Genomic DNA, 25,358 nt, shown 5'->3' with positions numbered 1-25,358 from the left:
TGTTTACAAGGAATATATATTGCTTGCAGAATAATCTTGGTAGTTGAATACATAATACAGAGCAATAGAGCATGCCTGATTAAACTGGCATTTAATTTTTATTTTTTTAAAAAGGGTAAATCTCATAGCTTGAAGCAGACCATGAAAGACGATAAATGCAGCAGTCCTGGGAGAGCACCAGAAGATACAAGCCTACGAGTTTATCTCTATGAGGGTCTTCTGGGTACGTGTTGACATTTATTTTGTTTGAAGCAAATTTGTTCAAAGCATAGGCATTTTAGTGAAATAGCATTTAACATGCTAATCTTCTTCGTAGTATTTTCTAAACAAAAAGAAATTAAAGAACAACAATCTGATCTACTAAAGTGAAACCTCCATAGATGAGTTTTGAATTCTCTAACATACCATAGACAAATCATCAGCTAAAAACTCATGGTTTTCTTCAAAACATTTCATAAGAAGTGCTTGTCATTAGTATACCATATTTTTCTGTGTATAAGACGCCCCCATGTATAAGACGACCCCTATTTTTTTGAACCCCAAATTAAGAAAACAAAACTCTAAAATAGAAATGAAAATCCAGACATTTGGTGGTGGCGGTGGAAAGTTGTTGATTTGTGGGGGGTGCGATCACCCTCAAAGTTTCCAGCATGAGGTACATGTAGTCCATGGTGGTTCTGTCCCGACCCCTCGTTGCCCAGTTGATAAAAGGTTACAGCCCGGGAGCAGGGAAGAAGGAGCTCACTATGCTTCTATGCTGTGTGGCAGGAATTTCTCCCTCCTGCCACCTGCTTAGCTGTTAAGAGATTATAGCTCAGCAGCAAAGAAAATGTGGTCAAGGATGGGAGTGGGGTTCAGGCCAGAAGCCTGCATGGGAAGGCCGTGTGGGCCACATTCAATCAGTGGGCTACAGATTTATCATATAAGGTACATGCTGTCAAATCAAGTATATATTTAAAATGGTATCCTGAGCAGGGAAGTTGTTTCATAACACAGTATGCTAAAGATCAGACTATATTGATGGATTAGAAGAGGCATGGCCTTCGACCACAATTGCAATATGTAGCATATTTTTCACTGCACTTTTTCTCCTGAGTCTCATTATTCCAGAAAGGTTGCTCAGTCTTGTTATATGTCTCATTTCTCCTCTTTGCTGCCATGTTGCTGCTTGCTTGGAACTATAAAGGGAGGGATAAAGGATCTGTCTGGGACCAATTAGAGGATGCTGCCATGGAAACCTTCTCTATGAGTAATAATTCTTCTTTTTGCTTTTCTGTGTGTATTAAAAAGATTTCTCACATGTATTCCTATACACTCCACTGTTCTCTTCTTTTCTTGTTCCTGCATTCTTCATTTGGTGAATACTGATAGAGGAAAACAATAACACAGAACGCAATAAAGTTGGTGCACTGCTTTAGGCAAGGTAGCAAGATGGGACCATAAATGTTTGCAATATATACAGTGAGTTAGGACAGGGAACCTTGCATCTCCTGGCTTGTTTTGATCTCAGTTGTGTTTTTAACAGAACTGATTTTGCTGTGGCGGTACGATGATGATGATGATGATGATGATGATGGTGGTGGTGGTGGTGGTGGTGGTGGTGTTGATTACTCGGCACATCTTGTGGTGAAAAAGGTTTTTTCCTGTTTTTTCCTTGCAAAATTATTGGTCTTCTGGATTAATTTATTCTCTGCTATCTAGGCAAAGAGCGATCAACCCTGTGGGACCATATGCAGTTCTGGGAAGATGCTTACCTAGATGCTGTGATGTTGGAAAGAGAAGGAATGGGGATGGATCAGGGGCCTCAAGAGATGATTGACAGGTAAATTAGAAATTCTCTGCAATTTTTCTCTCCCTCTGCATTATTTAGTTTAGCAACTTTCTGGGAATTCAGGATGTGATTTTATTCTGAGTAAATTTGTTGAAATAAATAATCACTTTATATTAATTTATGTACTGTATACTGCTTAGAGTTTTTTTATTAAGCAGATTACAATTTTTTTCTAACTTTTTTTAAAAAAATAAAACATTTAAGACTTTGTTCCAAATTTAATTTTCTTTATACACAAAGTCTGTCTTTTGAAATATTTAGTTAGTTAGTTAAATTTGTATGCCACCCTTCATCCGTACATCTCTGGATGGATATCAACATAAAATGCAATATAAAAATGCAAAATACATGATAAAAGCAAGAACAAAAACCAAAAACCAATAAAAAACCCTCCCACCACCTTGGACCTCCCTGAAGCTTTGCTTGTCTTTTAATGTTGGGCCTATAAAAGGAAATGTAACTTAAGGCTAAGTTTAATTTCTGATCATCTGGTACTGGGTCTGTGGAGAGATTTAATTCCGTTAAAAAAGATAAAAGAAGGAAGAGGATGCAGAACATTTTGCATCTTTCTTTGCAGTTAGTGGCAGTTAGTCCATCGGAGACTCAAGTACATGTGTGTTCCTTTTGTAGGTATTTGTCTCTAGGAGAACATGACCGGAAGCGTTTAGAAGATGATGAAGACCGCTTATTGGCTACGCTTCTTCACAATATGATAGCCTACATGCTTATGTTGAAGGTGCCACTTTTTCATATTTTAATTTAATTTTTGCGCATTTTTTTGTGAGATTTGTGGTAGGGTATGGGAGAAATATGGGTGTCCTGTGGCCACAAATTTTTAACCCCCCCCCCATGCAAGAGCAAACCCATATTAATTGCAGAAATAATGCCATGTCATACTTTGTTTTGGCTTTGTTTTTAGGTCAATGGGATGTATTTGATCACTTCTTTCTTCCCAGTTACTTGATTTCTGCAGTTACTTGTTATTACACAGTGTCTTCTCTTGGTTGACCTGTTTCTATGGTAGTTTAAACTCTTTGGAACACAGTAAATGAGTTCTTGTCTATGTACTGAAATATAAATATATATGCAAGTGCCTAAGGAGATGTCAGTAACCAAATGCTGTATTTTGCTGTGTAGGTGTCCAAGAATGATATTAGGAAGAAAGTGCGCCGTTTGATGGGGAAATCTCACATTGGCCTAGTGCATAGTCAAGAAATAAATGAAATACTCGACAAACTTGCCAATATAGTAAGTCTTTGACCACCTCTGTATCTATATCTCTGTCCCTTCGATAGAAGAGGAGGATTATCTTTCACTGCAGTTCAGATGGCAGTGTTGATTGCTACAAATCTGAAAAGAGTTATGTTCCTCTTTTATAATGTATTTCACAAATTGTGTACAAGATTAAAATACTGCAGATAGAAACATTCTGATATCTTGCCTTCTTCATGTACTTTTTAATGGCAAGGGCTAGTGGGACCCAGATCTTTGGATGGTATAGATTTACTCAGCAATACCTTGCTTGACAGAGAATCAGACTCCTCACCTGTTTTATTCAAGACAGTAGACACAGAGGTCAGATCTTTCTGAACTTTTTATAGTGTTGCTCTCAAGAGCTGTAGAATGAAATTCTTGCTACAAGCTGCCTTCTCACTCTGTTGCCCGGGCTGGGGTCTGCCAGTTTCCTGCTGGACTAGAGGCACTAACTGCTGCTTCCTAAACTCCTCCTTAGTAGCTGAATGGGTAAGCAGCTTCTCTAGGCTTAATCTCTTGTCGTTTTGTTACAAGCCTGGGTAAGGAACTGAACCAGCTGCTTCTGGGGAAAACCAGCTCTTTTTATTGCTGTAGTTGCTGGCTGCTTCTCCAGGGTGGGTGTCTTTGGGGCTTTTTGAAGATGCTATATCCTGAGATTCAGTGAGAACCCTCAGAACAGCTGTGGGGGAGAGGGGGGAATCATTCCACCTGGCAAGCTGCAATGCTTGTGCAGACAGAACAATTGTAAGAGCACAGCACTGAATTCCATCTTTACTTCTCTGATAGTGCTACTAAAAGAGAAATTAGTTGATGGGTTTCCCATGTTCTTTTTGCTTGCTGTGCCTCCCCACCATACACATGTTTTTAGAAAGCATAGTTGCTGCATGAGCATGCTACATTTTTTTTGTCGGTGTGTAGATACATTGTGTTAAGTGTATGCTATAAAAACATAATTGGGCGCAAGCTAGCCAGATTCTCCTCTGACTCTGAAAACTTTGGGTGTAGAGTTATAGACAACTCCCCATTTGTACAGGGGTCTTGTTCTGGGTCATTGTGCACATCGGTGGAGCATGTACAAACTCATAAACCTGCCCCATTCCTCCCCCTTATGGGGCTGAAAACTGCTCCCTAGTACTGAAAAAATACTTGGTGCTTTTCAGTGTTTTAATCCAATTTTACTTTTGTACAGGAGATGGGTGAGATCTGACTTGCTGAAGCTGAAGTAAAGATTAAAGTGGAAGGTTTTTAATAGGATTTTTCCTTCTATTTAGAATGTCAGGGAGCTCCAAATCCGACCCAGTGGCAGCAGACATATCAAGAAGCAAACATTTGTTGTGCATGCTGGCACAGACACAACCGGGGACATCTTCTTCATGGAGGTAGAGACCAGGTTAAAAGTTAACAAAATGATTGCTGTTAATTGGGTTGTATGGCAATTCCTCTCTAATAATATATACGTCTCCAGGTATGCGATGATTGCATTGTGCTGAGGAGTAACATTGGCACGGTGTATGAACGCTGGTGGTATGAGAAGCTCATCAACATGACATACTGTCCCAAAACAAAAGTGCTTTGTCTCTGGAGGAGGAATGGCCAGGAGACACAATTGAATAAGTTCTACACCAAAAAGGTACATTTTCTACAATGTTCTGTTTACAATGACTTAGTATTTTACTGGACCATTTACAGTGGTGCCTCGCAAGACGAAATTAATCTGTTCCGCGAGTCTCTTCGTCTAGCGGTTTTTTCGTCTTGCGAAGCAACCCTATTAGCGGATTAGTGGTTTAGCGGCTATTAAAGGCTTAGCGGCTATTAAAGGCTTAGCGGCTAAAAGGCTATTAGCGGCTTAGCGGCTTAGAAAAGGGGGGAAAGCGGGGGGAAAGCGGAACACTCGCAAGACGTTTTCGTCTTGCAAAGCAAGCCCATAGGGAAAATCGTCTCGCGAAGCAGCTCAAAAACGGAAAACCCTTTTGTCTAGTGGGTTTTCCGTCTTGCGAGGCATTCGTCTTGCGGGGCACCACTGTATATTTTATCTGTCTTTGAATCTGCTGCAGGGTTTTGATGCTGAGATGATCAGTAGCTGACATACAATGCGAGAAGCTTTTCTTAAGTGGTGTCTCCAGATATTGTTTCCATGGTTTGAGTTGCATCACTCTCCACCCATAACAGCAATTTTAAGCATAGTTTCCAGTGGAGAGATGTGGGTAGAACATTGCTATTGAAATGCTCACATCCTAATCTTGGGTTTATGATGGGATAGATGCATCTTGGATCTGGAGAGCTATGTAACATTTTTGCCTGTAACATGAGGAAGTTATAGTGCATTGTTTTAATAAAATAACACATTTGGATAGCATTCATTTACATACATATAGAGAATTTCAGACTCAGCTGATGCAAATTGTTTGTAAGGGAAGCAGTTATGACATGAGATTCTATGACTAAAGAAAGATGCGATATAAATTTAATAAAATAAAGAAAAAATAGAGCTATATATGTGGACCAAACACCACTGTTTGTTTGTTTGTTTAAAAAAATACATATAGATTGCCCCTCATATAAGATATCAGTTCAAGAAAATTTACAAATGCAAGAAGCATAAAATGCCATTAAAACAGAATAATCATAAAAATGTCTTGCCTTTAAAGTTCCCCATCCTTTCATCCCAAACGTATTTCAAAATAATGGCGTATTTTGAGATAACCGTATTTTATTATTTTTAGCAAATATTTAAAAAGTATGGTCTAAAATACTACTGTTATTTCCTGTGCATTGTATCCCAACTTTCCTTCAAGAAGTTGAGCTGCTTGGAGGAAATGTGGCAGATAATTAATAAGTACTCAGAAATGTTTGTTTGTATGCTTTATTATTCTTTGCGCTATTAAGTTCTCGCCACTGTATTAGCTCTGTGTTTTATAAATCTCCATTATGTATCTGCAGAAAACCTATTTATTTATTTATTTTATTTTAATCCGTTGTAGTGCCGGGAATTATATTATTGTGTAAAAGACAGTATGGAGAGAGCGGCGGCAAGACAACAAAGCACAAAACCTGGTAAGAGCCTTAACGGGCATAGATGAACTTTGGCAAGTGCCACAACTTTCTAAAAGAGTTTTTGGGAGTGTGTTGTCCTTTATATTAAAGGATCTGAAAATACTGCCCCTCCTTTTCACTCTGGAAATGCTGATGCCAGAAAGGAATTTGACTTTCCTCCAAGGAATTGCCGGGGGAGAAATAAACATTATTTATTTCCCCTGATACTGCAGTAATAATGGGATACTGAGCTTAGCAGCCAGATGACTAGGACATGGTTGCTCTTAAATCTTCTCTTCCACCAAGCCCCACAAATGTCCTAAAGACCCAAAATCTCCCGGCACCTCCAAGATACACACCTGATCCTTTGCAGAAGTCTTAAGCGCCACTAGCAAAATTGTACACAGCTACACATGTAGACATTTGCAGAATTTTTTTAAAAATCCATATATGTTCAACAACTCGTAGGTGTGCAGATAGCCTATAAGGAAATGGAGGAAATGTCACTTATTTCCTGCCCACAGAGCCTTTCTCCTGCTCAGAAAGATTGCCAAAATGATTCTGCAGACTAAAACCACTCCCAATTTAAAGTGTGACATTAGGACATCATTTGTCCACGCTGAAAATAACAGTTCAAGAGACAGCAAGATTGTCGCCCATCAGGCCAGAACAAAACAGTACAAAGTTGCAGGAACACCAACAGATTGGCCCTTGTGTTGTGAGGCTTGTGAGTCAGTGAGGCATTATAGCAGGGGTCAGCAAACTTTTTCAGCAGGGGGCTGGTCCACTGTCCCTCAGACCTTTTGGGGGGCCAGACTATATTTTGAAAAAAATAATGAACGAATTCCTATGCCCCACGAATAACCAGAGATGCATTTTAAATAAAAGGGCACATTCTGCTAATGTAAAAACACACTGATTCCCACCCATCCGTGGGCCAGATTTCGAAGGCGATTGGGCTGGATACGGCCCCTGGGCCTTGGTTTGCCTACCCATGCATTATAGTAACATAATGAAATGCTAGGCTACTGCTTAGGGCTAGAGCTCTTTGGTTATCCTTCATAAGAATTTAACAGGCATAAATGACAAAACATACCATGATCTCTAAAGTCCCAGTGTTTACAGACATCTAGTTAGCATCTCTATATTGCTTATTGTTATCCATCCTATAGAAATAAGATGTGCTATGGCACCATTTTGAGGAAAGGGTTTGCTTCTGGGATCCTCCTTTAAATGCAGTGTCCTATGTTTTTCTGTGTACGTAAATCACTTTGTATTGGGAAGCATTTTCCTCCTTTTTTCTGTTTTCTTTTTACATTGCAGGCCCTGAACTGGGTGGGGAATTCCCAGTGCAGGATATGAAAACTGGTGAAGGGGGGCTTCTCCAAGTCACACTGGAAGGGATTAACCTGAAATTCATGCACAGTCAGGTAGGAAAGAACCCTTGAACAAGAGTATTTGAGCATGGAGCTTCTTAAAGTGCACCAATAAACGTGTTTCCTCTTCCCTTGGGGAGGTGAAGGAGAAAGACAATTCTTTTCCTCCACAGTTAAGAGAATCTCAGTGTTAGTATTTAAATTATGTAGTATCTGTCTTAGAATGAAATATTAGCTCTATATACTAGTACGCAGAATTCACAAACTACCAACAAAAATAATGGCCCTAATCCAAATAATTCTTTAAATGAGCTTTAGTTTCTTTGCAACCAGCATATGGGGTTGTTCATTCAATCTTCTTAATGATGCTATAGATGTATTTTGTTCTTTCAAGCTGAAGAAAAAAATGAAATTCAGGTGATGGTGAGGTTTGCTTACATTGGATTTCCAAAACAATTTCCAACAACATTTAGTCTTGGAACACTTAGGTATATTGTATGGACGTAGCAAAAAACACTGCTTTTTTATATTTAAAAAAATAACTTTCCAGCCTTATGGAACAATTTGCTCACCATTTAACTTTGGTGAATTCATGACAACTATTGTTGTATGGAAAAATAAACTAAAATAACTAAAATTGGCATTAGCAAACTTTTTGTAAAAAGATAGGTAGCCGCTCCTGCATCATGTGTAATTCATCTGCAGGGGCGCCAGGTATATGGGGCGCAAGGGGCTCCTGCCCCCTAATAGTCAGGGGAAAGGTGCTGTGCCCCCCAATATTGAGGGGGCTGCCACTGGCCAGCCTTTGCCTAGGAGCTGGGTGGGGGCTGCGACGAGCAAGCGCAAAGATTGCCACCCTCCATGAGTCCTGCCCCTGGTGTCACAAAACGCGTCACATGGCTGCGCCCCCTAAATGGGTGGGGCAGGGCAGGGCAGTGCTCTTGTTCATCTGTGGTTGAAAGCGGAGGCTGTTCAATAAATCGGACAGAAACAATTTTTCTCATAAAGATACAGACGTAATTATTTATTCCCTTTTGAATCTGTCATTATCTCTAGGTATAGAGGAAACACACATGGATTTGTGTGCCACTCTGTTCTTTTCTCTGGATGTGTTTTCTTTTTTGCTTCTCTTGATCATTGTTTTACTTTTGCTTGGTGTTCATGTTTGTTTTGCATATGCTGTGGAATCAATTTTAGGGCTGGGTGTGTGTGTGTGTGTGTGTGTGTGTGAGAGAGAGAGAGAGAGAGAGAGAGAGAGAGAGAGAGAGAGAGATGGGGAGAGAGATGGGGAGAGAGTTAAATTTGTCAGTCAGTCTTTTGTGCAGTGTTCTGTTGTTGTTTTTCTAATTTTTTTCCTAAATTCTACTGGTGTCCCTAGGAGCCCTAGGCTGAGATTCAGTGAAGCTGTTCACATATGCTGGGGAGAAATATACATACAGATGGAGGTTTTTTGTTTTTGTTTTAACTTTCCAGTATAGCCACTTGCACTGCTCAAGAAGCAAGATGCTTTTCAGCAGAAATGGCTCTGTGGGATTACACACTCACTTTTCAACAATGATTGAGCATTTGCTACTTTGAATACATGGGCGGGGGGAGTGTAGCTAATGAAGCACAGAAAGCGGTGATCAGAAGTCATTGTGTATAAGCCTGATTTCCTTGAATTTCTAACCATTTGGGCTATCTCATCAAATGTGTCTACCCAAACCTGTGTTTGCCAGGGTGACATGACTGCATGAATTGGGACTTTTCTTGAGGAGAATCAGTGGGCAGAAGTGGCGTGTGTGAACCTTCTGGCACCTATAGATTCCCCCTGTAAATGCCTCCCTCCACTAGCTGTTCCCCCCAGTTGGTCTGGCTTCTGGTCTTGGAATCAATATGGGGAAAATTGGTTAACAACAGTAAGGCAGGAATTTTCAGGAGATAATACAGGGGCAGTGGAAGGATTTAACATCTCAATCTTACATGTTGGTTCTCCCTTGCAAATCTCCCTAGCACCCTGTTCAAACACAATAATGCATGAGCGTAGCCAGGGTTTTTGTTAGGAGGGGCAGGCTTTTGTTATGGGGCAGAATCTCAAATTTGTATTGGTTGGTATTGATTTAGGTGGGCAGCTGCCCCCCTGCCCTCCCCTTGGCTACACCCATGTTATAACAACAGAGTTTGGAATCCTATAGTTGCCTCATAACTTGCCATTTGAACCTTGGAATAAAGCAAGTCAATTCTTTATAAATTTTCAGGTGTATTCTAATTCACCATTTATTCTAATTCACACTTCTCTGTGTATTTAAGCTGTTTGGGGGATTGTGTCAACTGAATTGTACATACCTTTCATGCCTTTATTCCATCATGGAAACAAGATAATTTACACAGGGTTCCCAATGGTTTGCCAACGAAGTAGCAGAATCATGTACAGTATCCTTAAACCATGCTCTGGGGCTATAATTTTGTCCACTGTTGCAATCTGTAGTCCCAGATGCAGCAGTAGATTCCCAAAGCACCCCGAAACTATAAACCCAAATAGACTCTAGCATGATAGGTATTGCTGTATTTTGCCCAAATAACAAGCCCTTTGTTGTGGCATTGTCCGGATTTGGAAACTTATTGCTCGAAGACTGACAACCTATTTTTTGCAGCCATGCACTGGGTAAACACTGAGATTGTAGATTCTGGTAAAACAGAAAAGGATAGAGATAGGTGTAATCATCCCTTGTAAGCTTTTTATTTATTTTTATAAATGATTGATTCTAAGGACTTTGTCAGTTATGCAATATACAACATACCGTATTTTTTGCTCTATAAGACTCACTTTTTCCCTCCTAAAAAGTAAGGGGGAATGTGTGTGCGTCTTATGGAGCGAATGCAGGCTGCGCAGCTATCCCAGAAGTCAGAACAGCAAGAGGGATTGCTGCTTTCGCTGCGCAGCGATCCCTCTTGCTGTTCTGGCTTCTGAGATTCAGAATATTTTTTTTCTTGCTTTCCTCCTCCAAAAACTAGGTGCATCTTATGGTCTGGTGCGTCTTATAGAGCGAAAAATACGGTAATAAACATGTTGTTATTCAGTTAGTTGGAGAACATCTTTCCCTCCAGAAGCATTTCTTTTTCAGGGATGTTGCATCTTTTCCTAGGACTTAGTACTATACTTTTTTAAATGAGAAATGGCTAGATTTTTAAATGCATTTTTAAAGAAACAAACCAGGCTATCTTCCTTTAATAAAGCAGTCTCCTACTTATCTCTCCCATCATATCCCTGTAAACAGACTATCCTCCCATTCTTTGGGGATGGCATATTGACATTTTATGTATGCTAGTGTAAGTATATTGCTAATAGAAAAACACCTGGGATTTTGCCATTGTTTGGAGAGATCTTAGTATAGAGATATGATTTCCCTCCTGTACTTTTCCACATAGGCCGTATATTACCCCTCGTCCTGAATGAAACAGTGTGATTGCACTTTCCAAGATGCGCATGGATGTTTGAGAAGCTACTTTGGGTGTTGAATGGACTACTACAATAAGATAGCTTATTTATTTTCACACACTTTCTGTTTCTGAGTCAGAGAAGTGAAAACCTGCTGCTTCGTTTTTTTCTCAACCTCCCTTTGTTTTAGCACTTAGTGTAATCTGCAGTCTGTAAATCTTGAGCATCATCACGTGTGGAAACATAGAAGAAAAACCCTTGGTTTGGGTGGGAAGCATGGCACCTCTTGCCTGCCCTCTGTGCCGGAGGAGGATGCATGGAGAGGCAGACATTTAATGGGATGGGGCAAGACCACAAATGACAGACCAAATCTGGAAGCAGTCTGTGTCCCTCCTTTTGTTTCATTTCAAAGTGTGTTGGTTTTTATTTTTGCTGTAACTCAGTTGAGTGCCTGAAGGGGGTAGCAATGTTGGATATGTCAAGAGTTACTAACTCTTTCGTTTCTCTTCCATGCTTTCTCCTCCTGCAAGGAGCGGAAGGTACTCCATCTTCTGCTGTCTTAGCTTCTTAGCCTTTTAAGTTGTTTCTTGATTTCTAGCATTGTGGCAATTTTTTGATTTTTATTTTCCAATTTCTCTTTCTTTTGATTTAAGTAGTAAACTATAGTTGAACTGGTAGTATATGCTACAACATTCCAAGTTATAACTGCTGTGGTGTGCTTTTTGTTCTTGTTTTATTTTGACATTGCATTCTTTATTCTAATCATGTGTCTTCCTCCTCTTTTCTTTCAGGTTTTCATAGAGCTGAATCACATTAAAAAGTGCAATACAGTGCGAGGAGTCTTTGTCCTGGAAGAATTTGGTAATTACATTATTTTGATATTAGGTTTGTACTCACATGGCAGTAACTCAAATTTCTGATCCTCTCCATGAGGCAGAACTGTATCGTTTTGATAGATTTTTCTTTTTTGGGGGGTGGCAGGGAAAGGTCAAAGGAAGCAGCATAAATTGTGTCTAAACAGGTTATTAGAACTGGAGAAGACATGAGTGAACTTGAGGCATTGTTAAGCTTAGATAACAAGATTTTAGAGCTGGAGTCACCAACCTTTTGGGTCTGTGGGCATATTTAGGAATTTGAGCAACTCTTATGGGCACCACCACAAAGCAGCTACTATGGGGATCTGCCTGGTCAAAAAGAGCAAGTTACTTGCCCAAGAGTCTGAGTATAATACATCACCATGGCATATGCGAAAGCCTTTTTAGTGTCCCCAGGATGTACATTTCTAACAATTTTAGAACCTGAGATATAAGGCAAAACCTATAGGCACTATTCTTCCCATTTTGGGGGAGACATTGGCTGCTTCATCCTTTCAGTGCTTTATTTTGCCTACCCCAATGGAAAAATTCCTGTGGACACCCATGTCTGTGACAGATGCACTTGGACAGAGAGACAGGGAGAAATGCAGGTATGAAGTGTGTTGTGTATGAGTGAGCGAGAGCGAGAGAGAGTGAGTGTTGCATGTGCACCTGTGGTTTGTATGTGTGTGGTGAGTGTATGTGGAATGAGTGAGGTGTGACTGCCTTGTATATTTTTCCTGTTACTGAGGAATGCTCCCTGTTGCTATCAGGAAGAAACGTGTGGGTGGGTGTCAGAGAGAGAGAGAGAGAGAGAGAGACCAGCAGGACATAGCTGACTTTTCTGAGGTTGTCCAGTGCAGATGGGGATGGCGACCAGCAATTAGTGTACTTTGTGTTTTTTTTGTTTTTTTTAACTAGGCTATCTTTCTATAGTAGTTAGGCTGTTACTAGATATAGTATTGATGCATTGCATTGGTTTCAATGAAATGGGCTCTGGATCATGAATTTTAGGCCACAATAATTTGCTACTTCAATGTGTTAGAGGATTCTTGTTGTATGTTCTGCAACAGACTACAATGTCTACACTTCTTTGATTTGTATTTGATCTGAGGTGAAATGAGGATAACAAGTTAACTTCTTTTTTGCTGCTTAAGAAAACTTCGTTGAATGGGGTAAATTCAGCATAGTGATTTGTTTTGTTTTGACAAGGAACTTATTCTGATGGGAAAAGAAGAGCTGGGAAAGGGATAGCTAGGTAAAGAACTTCTGCTACATGAAGTGAGTGTAGAATTTAACTCAGGGCAATTTAAACTTCCATATTTATGGATGTTCCAAATTTATTCCAATTTATGAAGTTCCATATATCAATAATCATTTTTCTTTTCAAATTCATTGAAATGTGGGGGCATGTAATGTAAAAGTGAATTCCATCTTCTGTAGATGGTTCTCCAAGACATCTTTTGAGAGTATGTACACTGGTACAAATCAGCAGGTCAGTTACGCCGAAGCTCTATAGCAGTTTGTAAGCAGTCCATGCCATCTGCACTGCACCAAAGGTCATTGCATGGGATTCACATAAATGCTCAACTGATACTCAGACTGACTGATGAGAGCAATTGCTGGTCAATATTCCAGTTCACTTCGCTTTGGGAGACCCTTTCTTCTGTGAAAGTACTGTTTGGGTGCTTCCAGAGAGTGGCCTTATACCACAGAATAGGTCCTTCAGATCTGATTTGGTTGGTTGTCCATTTGACACATTAGCCACACATTTCCATTTGCAGTCATCAATGTTCATTCTGTTCTGCCGCTTGCCATTCACCATGGGCAGAGCTTGACAGAATGTATCTGAGCTGAGTTTTGTGCCACTCCTCCCACCTTCCCCAATCTCCTTTTTCTAGTCTGAATATACATGTATACAGGTATTTCTGAACCGATGTGTGTATCTTTAAAAAAAAAACAAACCCAGAAGAACACATTACCAGTCTTATCCAGCCATTTATCTGGTTTCACAATGAGTAAAATGGAGGAGTGTGCTTTTTTGCTGTAGTGAGGGCCATATTCATTTTCATTTGTTCACTTGATTTTTAATTTTTAGCACTGAGGTCTTGTGCAAGAGTGAGATTTACCATAAGACTTGGGCAAGAATGATAAAGAGGTCTTCTGCAAGACCTCCATATCAAACATTTTTTAAAACCCTGGTGTATGTACTCCAATTAGTCTCAAAGGCAATCTCCCTACATGGTGTGAAGGTACTGAGAGACTAGATTCTCCAAAACAGGCAAGCCTTCAGCATGAAATGATCAATATTCCAGTGGTACCGGGGACCACTGCAAGTGAAATGACTAGAGATGTGACAGAGACTATCTACTAAAATGCCATCACATAATAAACCACCCACCAAAAGCTAATGAGCTTTCAGACCAGAAGTGACTGAAGATGTATTTGGAGGTTAATTTTATGTATATTTTCTAGGTTAAGGGGAAATCTGTATTAAATATAAAAAAATGGGCTGACGGTTTGATGACAATGCCATGAGGACACTCTAAAAAACTTGTGTTAGTGATCAGCACCAGTTCCACAATAAACTTCCCATCTAGAAACTCCCCTGGAAAGAAATAAGTTGTTGCAGTCTTGGCCTGTCCCAAGAAAGGTTCATCCCTTCTTCCTTTTGATATGGCCCTGATCTGGATCAGGCACCCCTGTGCTATGTGATTGTTTACTAAGTTTACTAAGCTAGAACAGGGTGGGAAGCCTCTGGTCCATGGGCCAGATGCATCCCATCAGGCTTCCCTATTTGGCCTGCAAACTGCTTTGTGCACATCATGCCCACCCGGCCTACACCTGATGTCAATTGCAGGGCAGGGAGGGGTGGGACTTGGCTGATTTCAAAGCACCCAATCACCTGATATCATTTGTGACATCAGGTGATCAGCAGACAGGCAGCTTTGCCCACCTGTCAAATTTAGCCTGCGAGGAAGAACCTGATAAGTGCGGCCAAGGGTGAGAGACTATTAAGAGTTATGGTCCAGCAAAGAGCCACTTTGTCTCCATCTTTGTTTCAGTCAGTTTGTGTCTGACAGACCTTGAAACCGAAATTTCAATGACTATAGACAATAGGCCCAAGCCTTGTATATAATATATAATTATCTCATGTTTTGATAATTTCAAAAGAAGACATTATCAGCTGCATATGAAAGTATGAAAGTGGTAGTGCATGGAATCCACAATTGCTAAAGCAGATTTTCCTGCTTTTTCCTAATAGGAAGAATTGTAGTTTTTAATCGCCATCCAAAATAACTAGCTAACCAATGAGTAATAAGGTTGTTCTGTAGGTCTTACTGATTATACTTCACATTGCTTGATCTTCATTTTGTCAGCTTGGTTGTTTTTATCAAAATAAAAAAATTCCTTCCAGTAGCACCTTAAAGACCAACCAAGTTAGTTCTTGGTATTACCAAGAACTAACTTAGTTGGTCTTTAAGATGCTACTGGAAGGAATTTTTTTATTTTGACTATGGCAGACCAGCACGGCTACCTATCTGCAACTGGTTGTTTTTATGTTTCTCATGTTATCCAAGACCACTTTACAAAGGACAATGTGGAAGTTGGAGATGAGATCTTAGGGCGTATAGCTGGAAGCAAGTGTTCCTGGAAAGAATTGCTTAGAGAAAGTAGGAAGCACCAGGCCTTGGCTCTGAGATTTGAGTTACTGCTATGTATTTGTGCTTAACTTTTTGGTGACCCCTTCACTGTTGCTGCTATGAAAACCTTCATTCTCCAGCAGGTAAAGTGTTGCCCCTCCTCCCAATCCTTTGTTAGTACTTTGTACCTGTATTCTTATTCACAGGGCAAGAGGAAGCAGGATGGCACTTGTGTACTTATTTCTTTCATCCTTCTAACTGTAAAAGCTTCAGAAATCAGATGCCCCCTTTCAGCTTGTTTTTGGTTTGTTTGTTAATACTATGCAGTAGTAATGTTTTATCCCCCTCCCCCCACCAAACTTTTTTTGGTCTTTGTAACCCCCCCCCCCCCGGTTCTCTTCCAGTTTCCTTTCTAAAAACCTATTTTCATTTTTGGAGTTGGGGAACAGGGGGATTTAGTGAGCGTGATGGTCCCCTTCCTAAAACCAGTTCTCAAGGGTCAGGAACTTTGCAACTCCTCTTCTGTTTGGTCCAGACTTCTTGACTTCAGTTTCTTCTGTCCAATATACTTGCCTTTCAAATGATCATACTAACTCCAAGCTCAGAAATGTGTTAATCATTTTTTATTCCTTTTGTGATGATATAGCAGGTTTTAGTTGTTTAAATCATTTTTATGGGGATACAGAGTTGGTACCAGAATTATTTGATACTAAAGTAGTTTAGAGTGAGACCTTGCTCTTCATCTAGTTCCTGGTGGCATGGAATAGTGTCTTTTGGGGATGTACATATGTTAAATATGTGGGATTTTCCTAAGAACTTTCCAGAAATGTTGATGCCGCAATGCCCTGTGTTCTAGCTGCTGGCACATAGTTTTGTATTAGAGTTATGACTCATTGTAATATTGGTTAGTTTTTTATCGTTTTGTATTGACCTTCTCCTGGATAGCATTTGTTCTCGTGTATGAAAGGGCTTGTTTGAGCTATATTGTTTCACCACATAAGCATTTATACTGAATTCATTTGTTCATAGATTGACTATTCATTTATTCTGTCTTAGTAGGTGATATCAGGGTTTATATGATAAGATACTTACTCTATCTTTCCCCATGATAAATGCATGGATTCCTTTTGGGGGGTGGGGAGAGTGGCTCTTTTCTTCAGTTGTTTTATGTTAACCTAGAAAATCTGAGATGTTTTGCAAAGAAAAGATTCAAAATCATTCCATAATAATTTGACTTTAGAATATACAGGCGTCCTCCCGCACACTTATGTTTGGGTTACATTTTGGGGGCCCCGTTCGCATAAGCAAAAATCACATAAGTGGGGAATACTCTCTAAAAAGCCTCTGAATGCCCATTTTTACATGCTCTCCAGCTCTCTCTGCATATAACTCTCTCTGAAACTAGAGTTGAAGCTCTGGGGCCACTTGGAGGCTAGAGGATGCACAGAAAATAGGTGGTGACTTGCTCCCATGTATGTCAGTTGCTGGGTGGGGAGGCTGAGCAGCCAAAGCAAAGCCCTGCTGTGCCTCTGGTCTCTTTGGGGCTTCCTCTGCCCTCACTGAAGTCCTCTTCAGACTCTGGGAAGTGTCTCCTCATGAGTTACGAGGACTTTCTAGTGCAATCCTGCCATTTCCTGGTTTGAGTCTATTTATTTCCCAATGCTGCTCACATATGTGGTCAATCGCACGTAAGTTGGAGGGACGCCTGTAGTTGTTTGATTACGTTATTCAGATCAGAAATTGTACTAATGCACAAGCTTTTGATGTGGTCAATTTGAATGCGATAAAAGAAGAGCAGTATTTCCTTCGTTGTTACTTCTGCTTCCTTATTGCAGAGGGAATAGAAGTTGGACTTCCTGGCATTTAATTTTTAATATCCATAAGTAAATTTCTGCTAGTTTATATAAGAGTGGAATATGTATCTGCTGTTGCTGATGTACAGGTGAAATCTGAAACTAAGCCTGTCACATTGACAAATGATTGAACAGAAGTATTTAGGCTCTTAAGATGGTGTCTGCCAAATCTTCCTTTGGAACGTTATCTAAAGCAAGAACTAATGGCACCAGCACAGGTATAGGTCAATGTTTAACGGTAGAAAGAAAAAAGAATGAGTAAAGTTTAGCATTAGTAAAAAAGGATTGTTTAGTTGAGATTCCTACATTGCAGGGGGTTGGACTAGATGACCCTGGGGTCCCTTCCAGCTCTACAATTCTGTGATTCTGAGTGCTTTTTCCCCCTGCAGCTCATTGCACATTTCCTTTCCTCTTGCCTTTGGGAACATTGTACTATACCCCTCAATTTTTCTTGTCGTTTTTTGAACTCTTTGTTTTGTCTCTTGCCCGTCCGGTTTTAGTTCCTGAAACTAAAGAAGTGGTGAGCCACAAGTACAAGACGCCAATGGTGAGTCATCTGCTATGTCGTCTGGTTATTTCTCAAAAGTTTTCTTATCATGTCCACCTTGTGGCATTTCAGCATTCAGACTGCTCTCCATCTTGCTAATTTTCCCAAGTTAGACAACTTCACTTCAATGGAAGCTTCTGGGGAAGTATGGTTATGATCAGTTTCAAAATGAAGAGAATAAAAATAAGGACTGAAGGAATGTATAAGCCTACAGGTTTTTGTGTGTATTCTGATGATGGGTTTCAGCTTATTTTTGTGTTGAACTTCAGAAAGCAAACTAGGGCTTCAGAAGCAAACTAGACTAGCAAAATTTGATGGTTTGCATTTTATCTGATTACTTCAACTATACAGTATAAAATAATTGGTTTTTTAAAGACCTCAGTCAGCATCTAGAAAATGGGACAACTACTAATTAATGTTTACTTTTCCATCCCATTTTCCAGAAACTAGGAGGATTTGTGGTTTGAGCTAATAAAACATGGGAATCTTCAATTCTATAATTAACTTAAAAGTCTTGTATTTAAGATGCTACACATACTGGCTTACGATCACTGAGAACATAACTATATTAATGATTACCACTTGAGATCTTTTGAATTAATCTGAAAACAAAATTTTTATAATCGTCAGGTGTATATTGAAGCAGATATCTTAAGAGTTTTAAAACTGTTTGATTTGACCCTCCAGCAACAACAAAAAATTATTATATCCAAATGAGGGCAACTTTTCCCCAAGAAAACTAAAACAAAAAACTGTGAGATTGTATTAAGCATGAGAGCAAGTACATATCTACAAAATTACACCTTCATTGAAAAGTCACCTTTTTTTTAGTAAAACAATATAGTTGCAAATAAATCATTGGGATCAATAACATCATACATTGTATAGGATATAAACCCACAAGAATGGTGTGTGGGATCTAATAGACAGTTACAAAAGACTGGCAGAAAAGTTTTTCCCCCCTTTTGGGGTACATTTGATGCTACCAGTTAGCAGAGGATTTAAAAAAATATTTAGACACTGTATAAGTATGTTTGTGTAGATGACAAAGTCTAGTGGTTAACAATATGTTTGGGCTATGACCTAGAATAAGAAACAGACCTTCCACATACCATTTTCACTCTGTGTATAATATTGAACCTTTAGGTGGAATTTTGGTATCATTTCCTTTAAACATTACCTCCATAGATCTCCTGATGCTTTGCTGCAAACTCAAACGAGTTTTTTTTTATTATTGCATAAAAGTCTTTTGCAGCCAGCCAGAGTTTGGATGGCACATAAAATGGTTGCACACTTGTGTAACTTCTACTTTCACTTTGTGAAGTCCTCTACTCAGGATGAAGACAGATTTGATATGGAAACATGATGTTTGTCAGGCACCTCAATTGCAGTGCAAACCCAGCTTCCTCCTAGTTTTGCAGTGCCCCTTCCAATATTTTTACTGAGTTTACAGTTAATAGGTATTTATGATACAAGTGACCACAAAAGGCATGAGAAATGCAGGAGGGCATCATACCTACTCAACTGTGATCTTACAGATGTGTACATGAAAGATGGAAAAACAAAAGCAATTTTTACCACAAACAAACAAACAACAATAATTACGCACTAGTTTTGCAGCTGAAATGATATATGCGCATATCAGTGAATGGAATGCCAACCTTGCCCCTCCATAATGCTTCAAGCAAGCTGCTCCCTCCCTGCCTTTTATCTTTTGTAAAGCACTGCATGGTTGTTCATTTAAGCACTGATTCATCTCTTGATTTTGCTTTGCCTCCATAGTAACAGTAGGGCAGTCTGACTTCTGAGAATGCACCTCCTTTTGGCAGCAGACAAGGTCTGACATCCAATTCTGTTAACTAGGAGGCGGAGCTTCTGTTATTTCCGGACAAACCTTATCTCAGTGGCATAAGGCAGGATCCCTCAGGAACGCTCGCAAAGGGCTTCCGAATTAGACGTCCTTCCTATCATAGAATTTAATAGGCTCCATGCATAAACCGTTTACGCAGAGCCAGTCTTTATAGAATTCAACCTTGAAGAGCAAAGGTATGTTTTAAATCAGGGCAGTCCAACTTTTCATATCAACTGGGCCACAAGAATACTTTGACACAGAACGCTCAGGCTGCACACTTCCTTATTGGATGGGGCGAAGGGAGCAAGGCTATAATATCATGCCCTCCCCCCTGGCACAGCCCTCACACTGCCTCCCCAAAACTGGGAAAGCACAAACCAGGATTTGGGAATGAGGAAGGAGGACTCTAGGACTCTATCAGAGCCCTCACGCCTCCTTCCCAAAGCCCAGCCTCACCCGGCTCTGGGAACACAGCACCAGGGCTGGGTGGGGGTGCTAAAAGATGCATTGAGGGCTACATATGGCCCTTGGGCCTCTCACTTGAGTGCTCCATTTTAAATGCAAGTAAGGGCACTGCAGATAGGTTCCACAGGTGGAAAAAATTACACCTGTTATTGCCTTAATTTATTTGAGGCTGAAACAGTGGGCATTCTTTAGCCTTATATGTGTGGATGAGATAGATGAATCACCAATTTCAAGGCATCTATTGGAGCTTTCTATAATTGTTCTCGAAGTAAAGGAACTCTAAGGTATACAATAAATACAGTCCGGAGACCTTTAATTACTCAAACCTTCACTGTTGTCTTTCCTAATGTCTTCTAGGCTCATGAGATCTGCTACTCGGTATTGTGTCTCTTCTCTTATGTGGCTGCAGTTCGTGGGAAAGAAGCAGAAAGCAAAAGCAAGCCACCTCGCCCAGTCTCCAGCTGATCAACACCACCACGGGAAATTCATTGGCCTGTAATACTCCCTTTTCTATGGCTGTTATTGGAGCTCACATAACCATCTCTTATGAAAACTTGTTTGTTTATCTATGGCCCTGCAAGTCCCCTTTACAAAAGTCAGACTTAACTATTCATTTGTGTGCTGAAGCTGTTCTTCTCCAGCACTTCTTGGCATCCTTTCTAGAACTGAGTGTGGTCTGCTCTGGCCATGCTCTTGGAATTAGCTGTCCCAGACGATTTGCTCACATGAGGTTCGGCTCTCTTTATTTTACAGTGATACCATTGTTTGACTTTTTTTTTATTTATAGAATCAAGCCTCTGTTTTCATATTTTCTGTTATGTATGCAATGAAAGCAACTCAGTCTTGCCTGGCTCACCCGTTGTTGTTGTTGCTGCTGCTGCTGCTAATGTGCTTTACTGTACATTATTTTGTTCCTTGCTCTCCAGACTTAACTTTGTCAGCATGGAATTACTTTCACGCGGCCCTTTTTTGTCTGCAAGCTGCTCCAACCCATTCCACAGAAAGGCGTGGTTGTTTGAGAGTGGAAGCAAAACTACACACATGTCTGGTCATTGTGTCTTCAGAGGAATGGGTGGAAATCAAGGCACAGGAAGGATGATGCAGTCCAGTGTGCATGTACTGTACATATTCTTTTAAACAGGAGACTAACATTTTGCTGACATTCCAGTTCAGTTCCGTAGTACATGCTCATAGTGATAGACTTCTTCATGGTAAACGTCTAGAATTAAGTGAAGAAAGGCAAATCTCCACCACCACCACCACCAAAATCAACACAGTGCTATTGGTTAAATCATTACATACTCACATAAAGCTTCAGTATTTAGAGCACCCTATAATTCTGTTATATATTGTTGGAAACACATCAAATCATAAAATGGTTGTGAGGATGCAAATGTTTGTCCATAGCACTGTATATCCTCATTCCAAGTCTCCTTTTAGCCATTGCTTCTGTCAAATTGTACATGTATATTAAATAATTTTGCAAACACCGTGCTACTGTGCAATGAAGCCTCCCTCCCAGGTAAAGTATCATTTGATTTTTTTATTTCTAAGTAAGCTGGAAAATGAATATTTAATATGCCTTTTATTTTTTCATGGACTGTACTGGACTCTAATGCAAACATGCACCAGGGTACTTGAAGGAGAGGATCAGCAGTATGTAACAAACTGTAGAACATCTGACTGACTTCTCTGACTCATATTGGAGTACCATATGAGTTCACAGGGTTTATTGGCAATCTGCCTCCAGAAATCATTGGGATTGTTCCATTCAGCTTGGTCTGTGTGGCTGTTGAATGGACTGTGTATTATGAATGAGTTTCCAGGGAGGGAGGGAAGATGTACATATTTCAGCCCCACATCTATTTATAGAAAAGTGTACAGTTGTGTGAATGTGAAAATAAACTACCATTAAACGACCTTGACTCTTGTGGTTTGAACTACATTAGTTTTGCTTACTGTTTAAAATTTAGTGATTTAAGTTTCAAATAAAGCCAAAACATGTGACAGAGGAGGCCCTATATATTTATATACTAATAGTTCTCATTATCTAGCCAAAAGAGCACTCTCCTTGCACAAGTGGGAGGAATAAGCAGGCTTGATAGAAATCAGCCATATGAAATGATTTCGTTGTTAATTCAATAGCTAACAATATAAGCAAAGCTGGCAAATATTTTATACCTGCATACATTCCATATGATACTCTCAGCATAATTTTGTATAATTTTTAATTTTCTGTAACAGTTTGTATTATGTATTCCATTGGCAGTTTGGGAGCTTCAGAGAGAGAGAGAGAGAGAGAACTTCAGATTTGTATTGATTTTTATTGAGTTTTACTGATGCCTCCCCCGCTGGCTTCACCCATGGATTGTCAAGATGGATTCAGGGAATAAAAGCCATAGCATATATAAAGAGAGTCTGTGTAGAAAGTTGAGATATTGCTCCTGCTTTGGAGTTAACTCTGTCTACATACGTTCAAAGATTTTTTTTATCTAAAACTGTGAAGGTTGCAAGCTTGATTTTTCTTAAAATAAAACTTGAGATAGCTATGAAGCAGAATTTTGTTTCAGATTCTAGTTTTGGTCTATTGTGAATTAAATAGTACAGTACTAGCAGTTTGTTAGTTTGACCTTCTCCTAAAAAAATACTATTTCCCCTGAAATGTTGCTCTTTTATCTGAAATTTATACAGAATATGTCATTCTAGGTCTTCTGGGGTTTTGGAATGGATGTTCTAGCAGCAACTAGGCTGCAAATCCTCCATATTTTGTCTGGATTCTATCCCATTCTCTTCAAAACAGGGTACCCACAAAGGAGGACAGTACTTAAAACTTAAGGCCATGTTCTGAATTGTATTGTTGTGAATCTCTGGTTGTCTTTGATCATAGGAAAGGAAAGCTGATTTCTGGCTTGCTCTTTTTCTTTGGACTGTTACATTTTCTGCCTTTTATTAAGCCTGGGTTAGTTTACTTTCTTGGACACTAGTTATCTCTATTTCCCTTCCTACCCTCCTGAAGTACATTATTCTCAGTAAGGTTTGTTGCTTATTTGCTGGCTGAGTATCTTAAGTAAGTGTTATTTTAAGACTTTCTCTATTGTCCGCCTCTTTGCTTGGGCATGCCAACTCAAGCTCAGGGATAACAGATGGAGGCTGCAATAGTTAGCACTTTCAATCTTTCACCACTTCAAGTCATTTTAGGATGTGGTCCTTATGTCACACAATGTATGGTCTTCAGAAATGGGATCCACTTACTCGACTGCTTTGCTGTCCTAAAATAGATGTCTCTGCTTTGAGTGGCACTTCAGCTATATCAGTAGGGCTTAAATGCATCTGAGTTTCCTCTAAGAAACATAATATGGAGTCCATGTTGGTGTTGCAAAAACAAGTGAGATTATGCCTGCTAGAAATGACTTGTGAGTTTGGGCAACAAAACTCTTCCTCAGGCTGAGTGTTCAAGAAAAGTAAAAGCAAAAAGGATGAATGAGAGATGCTTCTGTGCAAGGTACAGCATTAGCCTGGCCCTTCTTGTCTGCAGACTTTTAAAAAAGTCTTATGCTGGTAGAAAGTAGCAGATGGGGGCAGTGTGATATTTTCTGAGAAGGATTAAGATTTTAGCCTTAATCCAATTACAGTCAAACCATCTAACCAGGGTTTCAATTTACACCAAGGCTGCAGGGATAAAGCAGTAATGGAAGATTGGTTCTATTTCAAAAAAATATACAAACCATAAAGGGGGGGGGGAGTGTATTCAGGATAATGTGTGAGAACTATTTAGAAATAAATAAAAGGAACACACATTCCTTTATACTTTGTTTCAGAGCCTTTGTGTGACTTGAAAATCTGTGATGTATTTTGAAAGCTGAATCGTGTAAAAGCAATACACTCTTGGTCCAGGAACATTACAGACCTCAGAATTGTGGCATTCAAAACAGCCCTTGTCTCTAAATAATATTGTCATTTTCCTTCTCTGTTCTGTTCTCACATTTGAAAAGGGGGGGTGGGAGCATTACCAGTTTGAAGGCTTGATTGAGGAGATAAAGGGTGCTTCCAGGCTGGGCTTTAATCTGCAAACAGGTCATTGATTACAAAGTTTCCCTGGAAAATTCAGATTAAATAGGGAAAATATGGGCTGGCATTTTTTATGCCAACAAAGTCATGTGAATGATGGGGACGGATGGACAAAAAACCACTGCATGCCAGAGGAGCACTGATATCACAATAAACACCCTTTGGTTCTTGTATACATGATAAATATTGGGTAGAACTGTGCAGCTCCAACTCCTGGGTTAGAGGCAAGTGGACAGCCCTCCTACTAATTGCATGCCTAGACTATTTTACTATAATGTTGACCTTGTCCTGTGTTTTTTGAATTGTTGTCTTATTTGAGTTTATTGATACGTTTTGTAACAAATTGTTATGCATTTTCATGACAAGTTGCTGGTTGATGACCACTTTGGGCACAGTTAACTATAGAAAAGTAGTGTTACTTTAGTCTAAATCGAAATTTAGGAACAGGACACAGTTTGGTGGTTCAAAAAGTGTCCAGACCTTAACATAATGAAGTCTGTTAGTATTTTCTTCAGTTTCAGGAGTGGGAAAAAATGATCTACAGCCAAGGGTAAGCCAGGCTGGAGCACATCTAGGTTCAGAAGTATCGTATTTCCCCCCATTTCATGAACATACTACTACCCTGGGAAGGTTCTGTTACTCAGTATCAGGATTCAGCAAACTTTTCTGCAGGGGGCATGTCCGCTGTCCCTCAGACCTTGTGGGGGGAGCCGGACTATGATTTGGGGGGGGGGGATGAACGAATTCCTATGCCCCACAAATAACCCAGAGATGCATTTTAAATAAAAGGACACATTATACTCATGTAAAAACAGGCTGATTCCTGGACCGTCCATGGGCCGGATTTAGAAGGCGATTGGGCCGGATCCAGCTCCAGGGCCTTAGTTTGCCTACTCATGCTAAATAGCTTGCAAAAGCTATATTTTAATATACGTGGGTTGTAATAAAAGGAATTATCTCACTTGTTTGGTGACTAACGACTATGTTAGTGGCACTAACAACAGCTTGGAGTGGGGAAAAGATTTAGACTGGGGAGGAGAAGAGAGCCCGTTCCTTATCCTCCATGTAATATATACAGCCCTGATTTTTTCTGTTCACAGTTGAGTAGAGCAGCTAAATGTCCCCCCGATAAAATTCTTAGCCCTTTGTGTATATATGAGTGG

At 39.8% G+C, this 25,358-nt stretch overlaps 1 protein-coding gene across 37 annotated transcripts in view; it reads left to right on the top strand.

Moving 5' to 3' along the window:
• Positions 1-22,044, top strand: part of MADD (MAP kinase activating death domain) — an 80,218-nt gene extending 58,174 nt beyond the window's left edge. For 23 of the 37 annotated variants that reach the window (XM_081163333.1, XM_081163329.1, XM_081163325.1 and 20 more), the window contains 12 exons: positions 115-223; positions 1,187-1,249; positions 1,702-1,822; positions 2,462-2,567; positions 2,969-3,079; positions 4,357-4,464; positions 4,551-4,715; positions 6,067-6,139; positions 7,442-7,548; positions 11,704-11,773; positions 17,764-17,810; positions 20,485-22,044. In XM_081163333.1, coding sequence (XP_081019459.1) covers positions 115-223; positions 1,187-1,249; positions 1,702-1,822; positions 2,462-2,567; positions 2,969-3,079; positions 4,357-4,464; positions 4,551-4,715; positions 6,067-6,139; positions 7,442-7,548; positions 11,704-11,773; positions 17,764-17,810; positions 20,485-20,592 — 1,188 coding nt within the window. In that variant the 3' untranslated portion in view covers positions 20,593-22,044. The remainder of the gene's footprint in view (positions 1-114; positions 224-1,186; positions 1,250-1,701; positions 1,823-2,461; positions 2,568-2,968; positions 3,080-4,356; positions 4,465-4,550; positions 4,716-6,066; positions 6,140-7,441; positions 7,549-11,703; positions 11,774-17,763; positions 17,811-20,484) is intronic. The other 14 variants (XM_081163339.1, XM_081163338.1, XM_081163335.1 and 11 more) reach the window with 2 other exon arrangements.
• The last annotated feature ends 3,314 nt before the right edge of the window (positions 22,045-25,358 follow it).

This window comes from Podarcis bocagei (genome assembly GCF_964188305.1).
Source record: "Podarcis bocagei genome assembly, chromosome: 1".
NCBI lineage: Eukaryota > Metazoa > Chordata > Lepidosauria > Squamata > Lacertidae > Podarcis > Podarcis bocagei.
This window is presented reverse-complemented; position numbering and strand designations above follow the sequence as displayed.